Source organism: Gavia stellata, chromosome 30, assembly GCF_030936135.1.
Source record: "Gavia stellata isolate bGavSte3 chromosome 30, bGavSte3.hap2, whole genome shotgun sequence".
In the NCBI taxonomy this organism is placed as follows: Eukaryota; Metazoa; Chordata; class Aves; order Gaviiformes; family Gaviidae; genus Gavia; species Gavia stellata.
In genome coordinates this window covers 5,334,169-5,348,435 of record NC_082623.1, presented here as the reverse complement: position 1 = coordinate 5,348,435, position 14,267 = coordinate 5,334,169, and the positions used below count along the sequence as shown (strand labels likewise).

General features: G+C 41.1%; 1 protein-coding gene across 4 annotated transcripts in view; it reads right to left on the bottom strand.

Moving 5' to 3' along the window:
• SRGAP2 (SLIT-ROBO Rho GTPase activating protein 2) overlaps positions 1–14,267 on the bottom strand; it is a 107,660-nt gene that overhangs the window by 37,766 nt on the left and 55,627 nt on the right. For all 4 annotated transcript variants that reach the window (XM_059831051.1, XM_059831052.1, XM_059831055.1 and 1 more), the window contains exons 4-6: positions 8,262–8,324; positions 4,354–4,569; positions 3,312–3,440 (exon numbers count right to left, since the gene is read on the bottom strand). In XM_059831051.1, coding sequence (XP_059687034.1) covers positions 3,312–3,440; positions 4,354–4,569; positions 8,262–8,324 — 408 coding nt within the window. The remainder of the gene's footprint in view (positions 1–3,311; positions 3,441–4,353; positions 4,570–8,261; positions 8,325–14,267) is intronic.

The following is a 14,267-nucleotide window of genomic DNA, read 5'->3' as shown; positions in this document are numbered from 1 at the left end:
GCGCGAGGGGAGTTCACTAGTGGGACTGGCAAGTCAAATGGGACATAATATTTTACATCCCACCTCACTGAGCAGCAGGACTACGTTAAGACAGCAAAGTGTTTTGGCTTTATGTTATTAAAGCCAGTGACAGAAAACATTTTTCAGCCCACTCCCCCATGTTAACATTTTTAAAAGTCCGGCGTACCATGTTTATGAATGTATCAGTCTTGCCATCCCTTTTCTGGGTTATATAAATGTTTGATGGAATCGTTCTCCAAGGAAATCAATTTTTAATAGGACTTCAGTGATAACTCATTCAAATTCACTTCCCAACATGACAGCTGGTTAACCCTTTGCCAGTTAGCAGTTTTCAAATAGACCCTAAATAGAAGAGCGCCCTCTGTTTTAAAATGCAATTTACATTTGGAAGGGAAAGTACAGGATCCTGGAGTAAACAGCAATAGTATACCTATTCCTAGAAGAGTAAAGTAAGCTTTAGGACTCACACATACACATGTGTTTTTATCTGTTTTTAAATTCTGTCCTAGTGACCCTTTCATAAATATGAGTTAATACAGACTTCCCCATTACTGTAATATTTCATTAGTATCAAAGAGCTGCCTCAGTCCCCAAAGTCAGGAAATTCAAAACTACTGGGCTATGTCAGGAACAATTTATTGCTCTTAACTCGCGATGAAGAATTAACTCACTGTTATCCTTCCATGCACACTGGAGGGGGAACACAATGTGTTGTATAAACACGACAAGTTTAATGCTATTTGGCCTAACATAACCTACTTGTAAGTAACTTTGAAGATTACTTTTATATTATATTTCAAAATTCAGTATCATCAAATGATTAGATCAAGGAAAAGAATTAAGACCTGGCTTAAAAATCACCTTTTTATTTAAGCCAGACGCTTCAGATAAGCATCACTGGTTATAACTGTTAATTTTCGATCCTTCAGGATCAAAGGCATTAGTAGATCTGTATTTCCTGCATCTTAACAATGAGATAACTGAATTCCATCTCCTGTGCTCCCAGGCAAGTCCTACATTTTTCCATGCCTTCTGAAAACAGAGCAGATAATACTTTTCTTTTAAAGATTATGAGAACTTGCAATGTAGTGTTAAATTGAATGCTTCAAGGAACACAAGGGGGTTAACATGGGCACGGACTCACCCCTCTCTAGGAGCAGTGACAAATCCATGCACTGCAGAAGCTTGGCTGGTCTTGCACCGCTGCCTACCATGCCCCAGAGACGGCTGAGAGTATCTACTGCGAGGAGCACTTCCTTCAAAGCTGGATAACCTGTATTTGTCAATGTACTGCTTAAAAGATCTCAAGTCTGTGCCTAAACATTGTTATGGATTTATGAAATCCAAATGGATTCTTTACTAAATGAGACTCAGAAAAACGTACTAAGAACAGTCTGGTGGCAGACAACTGAACCAAGCACATTTGCAGTATTTGAGGGAGGGGAAAAAAAAATGAAGACAATTGAATTCCACTGATGTCAGTGAGATGAACCCCTATCTTGTACGTGTCAATATAAAAAAGCCAACACTACACGGATAGTTAACATTTGTTAAAAAAACCAGGATGGCACAATTCAAGTTGAGCAAACGTGAACCAAAAAAGGTCTCCTAAACAGGCAGCAGGTACAAACAAAACATGCCTCTTCAGGAAAGCAATTCTGCAAAACGTGACACTTTGAAATAACAGTGTTTTTCAAAACCATCTAGCACTGACAATCCTGACCGCCAAAGGACAGGCTTAAATAAATACCTAGCGAAAATGCACTTCATGTGATTTTCTGATCAGCTGAATAAATGTATTATATATACTGTTAGGTATTATAATAGCTGACTAATTAATAGTGAACTGAGTGCTCTTTATTGCCTGTGTCTAAAGACACTTCTGTTCATTACTCCCCCCTCCTACAAAGAAAGTTCCCTTTAGGCTTTGCAACTGTGCGTTTCTAATAGTGATGGCAGCAAGCTGTCCTTGGCAAGCAGAGTAAGATCAAGCAACAGCCAGTGACCCAGACACAATGCGTTCAGTGCATTTGGTACTCCAGTTTTGCAGGTTGAAGTGGGTAGTTAGGTATTTGTGAAAAATCTTGGGATTCCTAACTGGCTTTTCTGAGTTTTCAAAGAGGAGAGATTTGGGGTTTTTGTTGTGCGTTTTACTAAAAGCAGAATTGATGCTCCCTGAATACTGGGGGCATCATTCAGCTGCAGAACAGAGCGCTTGCAGGCAGCTGGGGAACAAGCTCCCTCCACCTTCTGCTCCATTACCCAGTTTCTGCAGAGAGCATTTTCAGGAAAGGGCGGACTGGTTTCTATAGCCAGTTTATTTCTTTGCTTCTTTGCTAGACAGAGTCTGTGGAGTGGCAAGCAGTGGAACCTCCATCACTGTTGACACTCCTCTGACACCTTTCATAACTGGACTGAACGTGCTCTGCAGTCCCAATGACAGAAGAAATGCATCAAGTTGCTGTAGAGTTGGTGGGTCAGGGTATCAGAGAATGGAAGGTTTAAAAAGCAGGGAGGTTCATCCCTCTTGTGAAATATGCTAGAGAAAGCATTAACCTTGAAATACATGGAATTTTTCAAAACAAGTTAAAAGCAGCTTTAGAAAATGCTTCTGCCCTCGTTTCTTTTACCAACTGGTATACTATTTCTACAGTTAACATTCTTCTTTTTTTAAACGTGCTTCTGAGTTATAATCTTGACGGTTTGCTTAAAATAGTAAATAGAAAATGTCAAGCAACAGTGTGATACTGAAGCTGAGTTTCATTTTAACTAAGCAACTCCTCGTTCTACACGTTTCAATGTCAGGTTTCTTGTGCAAGCTTCTACCTGTGCAACAAACTCTGAGTTAGCCATGTAAGAAAAGCTCATTTAACAGAGCTTAATGACCAATTATCATGCCTATTGTTACCCTCTAAGCTGCCCACCCAAGACCATTATTCCACAGCTGTACAGAGGTTACCAGTTGTGCTGGTATATAAGAAAGAGGGTAAATTCAGACTAGAAATAAGGAAGAAATGTTTTATGCTGAGGGTGGTGAAACACTGGCACAGGTTGCCCAGAGAGGTGGTAGATGCCCCATCCCTGGAATCATTCAAGGTCAGGTTGGATGGGGCTGCAAGCAACCTGATCTAGTTGAAGATGTCCCTGCTCGTTGCAGGGGGGTTGGACTAGATGACCTTTAAAGGTCCCTTCCAACCCAAACCATTTGATGATTCTGTGTTGAAGGAGAGGCACACGTGAGGGTTAATGGCAATGATATTCATTGCAGGCATCCAAGCAGCAGCACTTACATCAATGAGATCAGACAGGTCATGAATGTAATACTTGAATACAGATGCATTGGTGGCTTCCAGAGCTAGCAGATACTCGTTTCTTGCCTTAATAGCCTTCAATCTATTTTCTGTGTACTTCGCTTGGCGCTAAAAGAGAACCAAAACCAGAATATATTTTAAAAAGAGGTGCAGAAGGACTAGTAGCATTCTTAGTAACACCAGAGAATACCGAACAAATCTTACTCTGCTCACACAGTTTTTGTTCATTTGGATTCCAGTTTTATCAAGACTCAAAGACTTAGAATTTATATTACTTATTTAGATGTTTTAAAGCATTACTATTACTAGACAGCTTGGCATTTAAAGTCTTCTCTGAAAACAGACTGCGGGTTGGGGAAGATTAAGGGAAGAATGAAGGAACGAGGTTGGTTTATGAGGTTATGGCCCAGCTCCGGCACTACCAGAGCAGCTGCTAGAAGCTCGTAGGTAGTCTGAGGGCTGCTGCAGGCACCCCACCTCTTCCAGCAGAAATTAGGCGTAAACTTGGTCCTTTCAGAGCCTAAATCAATCCAAAAAGAACTCTTCACCTTCTATTGGCTTGAATCTTAATGCTGAACTACTTAATTGACTGACCAATTGCTAAGGCAACTGGTTCTGCCCATGAAGTCAGTTTGGGGTTGCATGTATCCCTGTAGCACAGGTCAGATCTTAAGCTGGCATGAAACAATAAACAAAAATCTTGCACTCTCTACAAGAAAAAAATGTTAACCATGACTTCCAAGAAGGCAGTCATTACTTTCATACTCTAACCTCGTTTTAGCTTTTTGTGCCACGCCTGTATAACCTGGGATAATGCAAAATGCCTATCTGATTGTCCTAAAAGAAACCTGGTGCTAGTTTTTGCCTTTCCTAAATCCGAATGTTTAAAACTAGTACGAAAACTGAGACTTGCATTTGAATGTCACAAAGGAGGGAACTCAGTAGCCCCTGTGCTGAACTACTGCAAAGGTCCCCCCTCTTCAAGCACTCTACACAAGCAGTAGCAATGCTATGGAAGTACCTTCTCCTTCATTTTCTCTATTTTTTTGACAGAGCTTCGTCGAACATGTTTTTCTTCAAACTTGACGTTGGAAGTTGAGTCAGGGGAGCGTGGCGTCTGCTTGTCCTCTTGTTTCACCGACTTCCCAATCTGCTTTTCTTCCTGCTTCTCTGCCTCTTTCAGTTTGCTCTGAGCACTAATGCTGTCAGCGTTGTACATATGGTAGGTTTTCATAACCTGCAGAAAATGACACACAAGAGTCAGAGAGCACCACAGTTCGATTCACTGAGGAGGAAATGGGTTTACCTAACCAACAAACTAGGCATACAGATGTTTTGCCTTCCTTTATTCACATGACCAAGTCTTAGGGAGAACAGTAATACATGGATCTGGAAAGCTCCCAGGCCAGGAGGGAGGAAAAAACCCTAAGAAAGAAGTCACATGCTGCTACACTTTTTTTTTTTTTTTTAATTTGGCCAATGCACTCCCCAAAACTCTAAGTTTCTTTAACATAACTATTTCATAATAGCTGTCCATCATGTTTATATTAAATGCAAGATATTGTACTAACTAAGCAAAGGCATTTGGACAGTGACCAGCAAGTCAGATCTGGTTGCTAGTTGTGAGTTAGAAATATCTAAACTGGCAAAATACTCAGGGAAATTTCACATCTCAAAAAAGTATGACAGAAGATGCACAAATGAAAGCGTGGCTCTCAAAATGAATGTGAAATCAAAGCGGATTATTTTGCAGCTGCTTCTTTGTTTAACTTTGGCATGCGCCTTTCTTGTACAACCCAATAAGGGAGTCATAAACCCCAAAAAAAGATACAGACTAAATCCAGCCTCCTTACTATTCAAAGAAAATTATATGCCAATGTTGGAAAATGATAGCTTTTCATCAGCAGGTAAGGTTTCAGAAGGGATGCCTATCACTCTTTCATCTGGATGAATCAGTCCTTTAAACATCACAAGTCTCAAGGAACTGTATGCAAATCAACAGTCTGAACACAATGGCTGCAAAAGCAACTCAGGTTCGATTTGTTTAAATCAAATTTGATGTGAAAAAACACTTCTGTTTACCTTATGTAATAAAAATATTAATAAAAAAAGTGTGGTTCTTTTGCTCAGGGAGACCTGGACCCTGTACTATATGGACAACTTTTTTTATAGCACTTTTTTTTATAAATAAATGTAGATAAATATCCCCTATATCACCCCCCCCACCCCCCCCCCCCACCCCGTAACTGGTTTCACAGGACATTCATGTCTAGCTTTGTATTAGGAAAACAGAATCAAAAAAATCCAAAGGGCATGATATATAAACTGGGTTTTTTAATCCACAATTACGAAGCAATTTACTTCACATATGGACACCAAAGTGAATACGATTACGATATGATTTTGATAGCGGGCCAAAAAAATGCACATTTGCATAAAGACTCCTTGATAGTGTCATTCCGGCATTAATAAAGACCCCACTTGCAAATAATTGATTTTTTTTTAGATGAAACACCATTTATACCTATTTCACCTTAGTTTGAACCATAACATAATTTTACGTAAGTAGAACGCATGCTCTCTCTTTATACAGTGATCAGTAAAGGCTCTCAGATACAAAGAGATGTTGTATTTAAACATGAAAGAGAATGTGAATGCAGCCAGTATTAAAAGAGAGACTTTCTGAATAATTTACACACACACTTTCAGCTCCTGCATATGCTTAGACTATAAAGCAGGCATTTATAATAATAGATGCAAAGTAGTTTCTTTTCCTCTATCACTGAAAGTGGATCTGGCAGAAAGCAAGAGAAGCAGAAAAAGAAATCACAATTTTAATGATTTTATCCTGCTGACGGTGCCACATTGGCAACCACAAGGTCTGCCTGCCCCACGTTTGGCGATGGGGTCACTGTTGACTCCCTAGAGCCTGCTGAGGCAACAGCAGAGTCAAGGACCAATTGCACAGAACAATTCAGGACAAAAACTTACAGGTTATAACAATCCTCTATGTTTTATCTATGTAGGAAAAGTAAAGACTTGGCCATTTTCATGAACATCCATTTTGCCTGAAAATAGGGATTCTGCCAATTCTTTAGATACCCAGTAGAACAAGAGGTAGAAGTATTTCTAAAAATACCAATAAAAGCAATCCCGCCAGTGATTAAATTGAGTCCATTAATACGATCAGCATAAGTGGCTTTTTCAAAGGAGAAGAAATTTTCTGGTGAAAGGACAATTTAAAATTTTACAGCAGAAGGAATGAATACATAGATTTCAAGTTCCTAGCATTGACATTAAGAAAGTTAATACCCTGCATCGCTTTGTTTATCAAAGGCTAAATTCTGGAAGATCTTCCTTCCAGTGACAGAAATTATCAGGACTCAGTATTTGGCTCAACGATCTGTCAGAGCTTGGCATGCAGAAGTGATTACATATGTCCGTGTAAACTCCACTAACCAGCCACCTTACCAACTTCAGTGCCACGTGAACTTCGATTAGAAATAAATCTCAGTTCCTAAAAGTCTGTGTTTAGAGACAGATCTATATTCTTCCTTAGGATCCCATCCAAGTACATGACTCAAAAGTTGAATCAGATTGTGCCCTCAAATAAAAAATGATTTCTAGAGTAGGTAGCGCTGATGACAGGCACTGCTACATTTACAAAGCCACCTTTGTACCCAAAGTAAATTGTCTGCCTTTCAGGAACGTGAGCACCACACCGCCCACTCATACTATTGTAAACCAAGGCTGCACTAACCACTACAGCGACAGCAGATCAAAGCACAGGTCAGCTTCAAAGTGCCTCCAGCTTCCACCGTACTGCTCGTTCTTGGCTTTCCTATTGAGGAACACAAACTCTTTTTGCCCACTGAAAAGACTCAGTGATGCTAAACACTCTAACCCAGAAAAAGAGGAAAATCATAAACTGGATTCAGCGCCTCAGTCGTTTCAGCAGCAAGAACATTTTTCCTACTCCTGAGCTTCCTTTTTTCCTAAAAGATTAGTCTGAATGTTTGGCTTCAATGCTCTAATGAAACAACTCCTTTCTATACCTTTTGATGACATGGGAAATTTCAGGGACACCCCCCTCATACTCTACCACTGATATTAATACCAAATTTCATCACAAGATTGATATGCCATGGCTTGAGAAACACCCCTGGATCATCTTTTGAAAGAATGAAGGAAATAACATGTACCTCAGTGACCCAATGTGTCATTAGGGAAGGATGAAAGAAAAGACATTTTGAACAACAAAACTGTGTGTAGGTTCTGCTTTTAGAACAAGAACTAGCTCAGCAACAGCTGCAGAAAACAAAAATTTAATCAAACAACAGGCTTTTCCATTCATCTATGTGAGAAGAAAAATCCCCAAGCAGCATATGAACTTTTATGAACACATTCCTTCTCCTATCCAAGGCAATGCCTCTTTCTTGGTGTCTCCAGTGGATATGCTGAGCAGCAAACAGCACAGATGGAATACTATTACTCAAACGGGAGCTGTTTTGCTGAAAGAGTTGGGGAACAAATAAACACAGTGGGTCCCCCCGCTGAAGCTGTACACTGCCTTTTGTATGCTCAGACCACACAAAACCATGGACTAAAGATTTTTAGTATATTTGGAAATAATTCTAGTATTTCTTACTCTTTTGAAAACCAACACTGTAGCTAGTAGCAGGTGTGCGCAAAGGTGAGATCTTTGAGAAGTGGAGCCAACACTTACAGAGCTGAAACAATGGAAGGATAGAGTGAAAAAGTGAGATTTATGGTGCTCTGCAGACTGGTGAACACAAGCTGCCTCAAACTGCAAAGACTGCAGACATTTATCAGTCTTGGTGCTTAGTCTCTGCTGTAACAGCAGGCTGGGAGAAGTCAAACACTTATTCCTTCTGCCTGAAAACATGCCAAGAAGTCAGCTTGATTTACCGTGTAGAGTTCATTCAAGACCTTCATCAAGTCTTCCTGGAGCTGCAATCCCACTTCCTTGCTCTGCAACAAAACAGAGAAATGAAAGTTAATTGGGGAAGACGGTAAAAAGGCGAAGGAAATGAGCATGCTCCGCATCTACAAATAATTTAGGCTCAATTAAGGACCGCTATTTATGCTAGCAAATCCAATAACTGCTCAGCCCAGAGCCACTTATGGTCAAATTGCACAAACAGTATTAATAAACTGAAATGTTATGTATGCACAGTCAGAAAAGCCTTACAGTATGGAGGCAGGGGAATTTCCAGAGAACATGGGATTTTCAACATTACAAGCCTGGAAACACACAGATTTGTCCATCTTAGCAGGATCAAGCAAGACTGTGAATATAGGACAGCTTGGTATACGCTAGAATATGGAAGCTTAAGAAATGCAGCCTAAGAAAGCCAACAGGAATGATCTTCCTTTATTGAACATCATATCACAAAACAAGCAATACTTCCATTTTGCTGATGTACGGTACCTCCTTGACAAAGGCAGACTCTGGGGCTGCGATGCCAGTCGGCCACCACCTCCTTCACACTCCCATCTCTCTAGCCGGTGCTGCTGCTCTTTCCTTTGACACTGCATCTCACTCCCAGCCCTTCGGTACTGCCTGCCAGCCCCTCCTATCCTTATTCCTTGTCCCTCGACCACATGCACATCACAAGTTGCCAGTGCCACCCCACCATAATGATTCTTGAGGACACGAGATTGCTCAGATGGGGTCTGGCAAGGTGTTACAACTTACGGAGATGGATCCAGGAAGGAAACCGTTCAGATACACAGACTTTTGAGTCTCCATGAGATTTAACCAAAAGTTTACTATTTCTTCCACAAATACCACAACAGCCTGCTACACCCCCTAGCTTCCTCTGGCAAATGTTCCTTCACTTCTGTATTTCATCACCAGGGCTACAAAAAGAACCACCACATCAACACTTAAAAACCAAAAAAATTACTCTTAAGGGGCTTTACATGCATACATTCCCATTTTCATTCAAATTTTAAATCAATATGGGATTTACCTCAACAGACAAAGCAATCAGCTTTTTTTTTTTTGCGTTTTTTTTTTTTTTTTAAAAAAACCTACAAGGACTACAATACATTTTAATACTATCAATACAAACCACTGTCCTAGGGGACACTTGCATTAGTGAGCTGCCTAGTTAAACCTAAGGCTATGTGACTCATGAACTTGTTTCCTTGACTAAAACAGTAGAATAAAAAAAAAAAGGTACAGATAGACATGACTGGTTGTCAAAACCGGCTGACACCTGAACTAGCCTGCAGCCAAGTGTCAGTTTTAAAAAATATATTTAAACTCCCTGCTAGGTAACAAGCAGCCAGCACTTCTACACTGCAATTGGACTCAACCACTGCATGAAGAGCTGGTGCTGGCAAACACTTGGCTTTAGCTAATACAAGAACAGATAAGCTTCTGGTTTTCTAATAAATACACTGGAATGTCCAAAGACGTGCATCCATAATTACCGACAGACAGCACCTCTGTATGCAAAGCCCTCTTTCAAGAGGCATTTCTGCATGCAATATAGCTTGGATGCAAAGGAGGGCGAAGCGACTTTCTTCCTTAATGAGTTCAATGGTGCTATTAATCTTCACTTCATTAGAGACAGGATTTCATGCTAGCACTGCCACTGTTTGCATTCTGAAGAGCTTCCATGAGAAAAGCTGAGAAATTTAGACACCTCAAAAAGCACGTTGAGCCAGTGTTTGCTGACACACCTTGCAAAGCAAAGCAAAGGTGCAGCCACACACTCCAGCCTCGCCGACTCCAGCCGCCACGGAGCAGTGCTGCCGTGCACACAAACCTTAACGAATCCCCTTCTTCTGTAGCGGGAGTATAAACGATCAAGAAAAATCTCTGTATTTGTAATGCAATTTATAACTTTCAGCCTACTGTTACTGAAAGAGATTAAAGCCAATAAAGTTACAGTTAGACCCAAACAGATGTTTCCTCTCTTTGCTGTTGAAGACTCCAAGAAGTGATGTCCCAACTGTTATCCTGTTCACCCAAACAGGCTGCTGAAGTGGTTTTAACTTACTGCTTCAACCCTGCTCTGTGGTCACATTATTACGCCTGATCATCTCTTTGAAATTCCAGGAAAATCCATACCCATTCTGACGGGGAGCTGGTTATCAATCCCTGCCTTGTAGCAAGCAGCCGAGATTGCCACATATTATAAAAATACCAGAGCTGTTGGGTTCAGAGTGTTACACAATACACCCTTTAAGGTGAAAAAAAGGAAGGGGGGGGAATGAGAGAGTGCAATCAACTATTTATGAAGCCATATATTGGGCCAAAAATGTAACTGAAGGGGAAAGCTCCCTCAAAAAATCTAAACTTAAGGATAACAGGCAATTATTTCCTACATGAAGCGTGGTGCAGCCTACTATAGGAGGAAGAGGCCTCTGAGTCAACCTTGTAAGCTGGGTACCAATATAGGGGGAAATGGGGGTGGGGAGAGTAGTATGAAACAGAGCTGCCTTTGTCAGTCATCGAACAAAATGTGTCTCTCAGTCTGGTGGAAGGGAAGGAATCATACCAGCAGCTCTGGACAGCGCAGGGCAAAGCTACGGGGGCAAGGTCTATCCCCAAGGTTTTTGTTGTAGCATCCCCCCCAACGGACGGAGAGATGGGAGCGGGAAGACACACCGGTATTTGTTAGCTTGTCAAAAACAAAACACCCGACCACACACACTATCCAGAGGGAAAGGACGGCTCCATCTCCAAGTGACATTCCCTAATGATGTCTCTGCTTGAGCTGCACAGGAGCCAGCCCGCTTCAACAGCTTCACTCCTACAAAATGTTTAACGGGAAAAAATCCCAACAGTTACTAGTATTTAATGACAGAAATCTCAGAAATGCAGTCATAGCCCTTGCAGTAGAATCTTTAACGTTTTCAAACCCCTGTCTGTAATCTCATAGCTCTAATCATCCTGAGGTGCAGGAAAGAGATAAAGCACACCAAATTCCACTTTTTCTGAGGTTTTATTAATAAAAGACATCCAGGTGAGTAATTGGAGAAGCCAAGGAAGAGAGCAGACATCTTGTCTCTCCACACCAACATTTCTATTCACAAAAAACCAGGCAGGCTTAAACACTCATAATCTAACAGCTATGTATTCTCCACGTTTTCCCACTAATTAGAAAGTGCAAATGCATCTACTGCTACATGTAACAAGAATAACTTTATAGATTTTACTCATTCATTACCTACTAAGGCAGCGTTTGCCTGATTGAACCTTCATGCTCTGCATGTTAGGAGTATATAATATCTGCTGGGTCAAGCAAATTTGATAGGTTCAGGATGATTTATGCCCACAAAGTTCAGGAAAAGAAAAAGATAAAGAGGTAATGCAGACGAATGTACACGTAAACCAGCATTTCTGCCTATGAAGTCAGGATAGCGTTAAGCCATAAGAATAAAAAAATACTGATCAATTTAAAAGCAAAAAGAGAAAGATTATATAATTTAATTTTAAATTATTCTTCTTTGCATCCAGTTCAGCAGTGCTGAGAGTTTACTGTGTTTCTAAGAGGATAGATGTTTTATTACAGACTGTTTGTGTGCTGTGACCCATTCAGAGCAGCCTGGCATCGCGCTGTCGGCAGCACAATGGGACGTACAAGCAGAAGCATCCAAGGTCAGGTCCTTTGCATTTTCGTACGCTCCAGTCCCATGTCCCTAAAGCTGCTCCCGAGGTGGCCAGATGTGCTACTGGAAAAACAAGTGTCTGACAAATGCTGACAAAGGGGAGCATCCTGCTTTTTCTGAGGAGTCTTTAATTCAAAGAAAAGAAAAAAGTTGGTGATTCCGAACCTCCAAGAGAGTTTGCAGAAATAAGAGCTACAGTTTTTCTATCTCTGAAAGCAGAAAAAAGCTGAAGCTGCTGCTCATCACTGCAGTGATATAGGTCACAAAGATTTTTATGACTGTCTTTTTCTCAACATTGGAGATGATTAATGAAAGTGACTGGCTGGGTCTGTTTTAAATGCCCTGAGCACTGAACTTTTCACACAGAAGGAGCTTTTCAGGAGCACGCTTCACTGTGCTGGTTAAACTGCCTGGACTGGACCAATCATCTGCCTTTCACCCGGCTCTTTTCAGCCCATTTGCTTATTTCTTGCATAAAATTGCTCATTCACTGTACAAACTGCTGAAGCATCAATTATGCGACATAGATTAAAATGAATATTTTAATGCATATTCAGGTTGACGAAGAAAAGAAGTCATCTAAGTGCCAAATTGTCAAAACACAAAACTCTTTGTGCTTCCAAATGAGCTTTCAAGAAAGAAACTGCCAGATTGCTGGACTGGAAAAAACCTTACATTAAGATGAAGGTAAGATAGATCACAGGTGTCATGAAAACAAGAGCTATGCAATGAACACTGTTAATTTAATGCTGCTTCCTGTACTGATTCCACTAAAAAAAAAAAAAAGGTTTAGGAGAAAAAAAGTGGAGCTAGCTGACCCTGATAAATGAAAATACATTGGAGGAAGCAGAACGATTAGCTTGGGAAAGTCAGAAGAAAATGCCTTAGACATTAGCAAAAAAGTTCTTGCTCAAGTGCCGTAGAGGGTGGTGGACCTGATGCACAAAGAAAACTTTTCCGAGGTCCCATGGAGTTCAAAGTGCATCCAGATTAAAGGCTGCTGATCTTAACCATTGCCACACAGGCATAAGAGATTTCAAGATCATGCTAGAATGTGGCATGGAATTACAAATAACATGCATGCCAAGGAAACACAACAATGTAGTCTCTGCAGTTGCAAATGTCTCCAGGTATCAATTTCTATTTCAACATCAACTTCTGTATTATGTTTTTCAAAGGCAGACAGAGTTTAGAATGATTCATTCTGTAAACAATCTTCCAGGAAAGAGCAATAAATAAAAGCAAAATAAAATCTGATAAATTTTATTAGCATCTATTCCTGGCTGCACCTGCAACTAGAGTCTATCTGTACATCCCTTAAAAGCCTGAGGAAGGGCTTGTGCAACAAAATCCTACCTAATTGGCTCCAATAATCAGTTGCGTGTGCATGTGGGGCGGGAGTGTCCCCACAAACCTTGTCTCGTTCTTACCCCATCAGGGCTAAACACTTGTCCTCTTGATCTGGGAGATTATCTAGTCTGATACGCATCAGTAATGCTCTTGGAAGATGGCACAGCGTGGGAGCCCACCGCACACCCGAGGCTGGGGAAAGGGGAGAGCAGGGTGCCAGCACAACCTCACCTGTGCTGCTGCTGCAAAGGTACGTGCTGATCTGCGATAAACACAGGCTTCCTTTTCTCTGCAAATCAGGAGAATTATCAACAGCGCCCAAGAGAACAAGGAGGTTATTTCAGCAAGGTGACAACAGTAACTGTTGCCCAGGAGTGCTAACTTGCAGCCTCCCTCAGTACTCTTCTCACAAGCTGCCTTTCTCAAGCCTTTTCTTCAGCCCAAAACAAAAAAGCAAAAGAAGCTGCCCTAAGTGTGCGTGCGTGCACATGCATACACATACACGCTCACACATGCACACACATACACACTCACACATGCACACATACTCCTTTGTTACAACAGGGTGTATATGCACCATGTGCAGAGCTGTAGGCTGCTGCCACCCCTCGCTGGAACATAAATTCCCAGCACGCCGTGCCAGCTTCTCAACGGCCTCTTTGTTCCAGCCCTCCTCCCCTCCACCTCCCCTCTAATTTAATCAAGATGTTTTTGGGATCTACTGCAGCACTCGCTTGGCTGTTCCGCATTCCACCAAACATTAACGACTTCAGCTTCAAAATATTTAGGGGGGATAATAAATATGAGAGCTAAGGAATGCCGTCAACATTTTATGCCCCGGACCTCAAGCCTCAGTAACGTAGTTCCAAATCTGATAGAAAGATGGTACAGCTTCAAAACAAACATACCGTGAAGTTCACGAGATGCTTTCTGTAT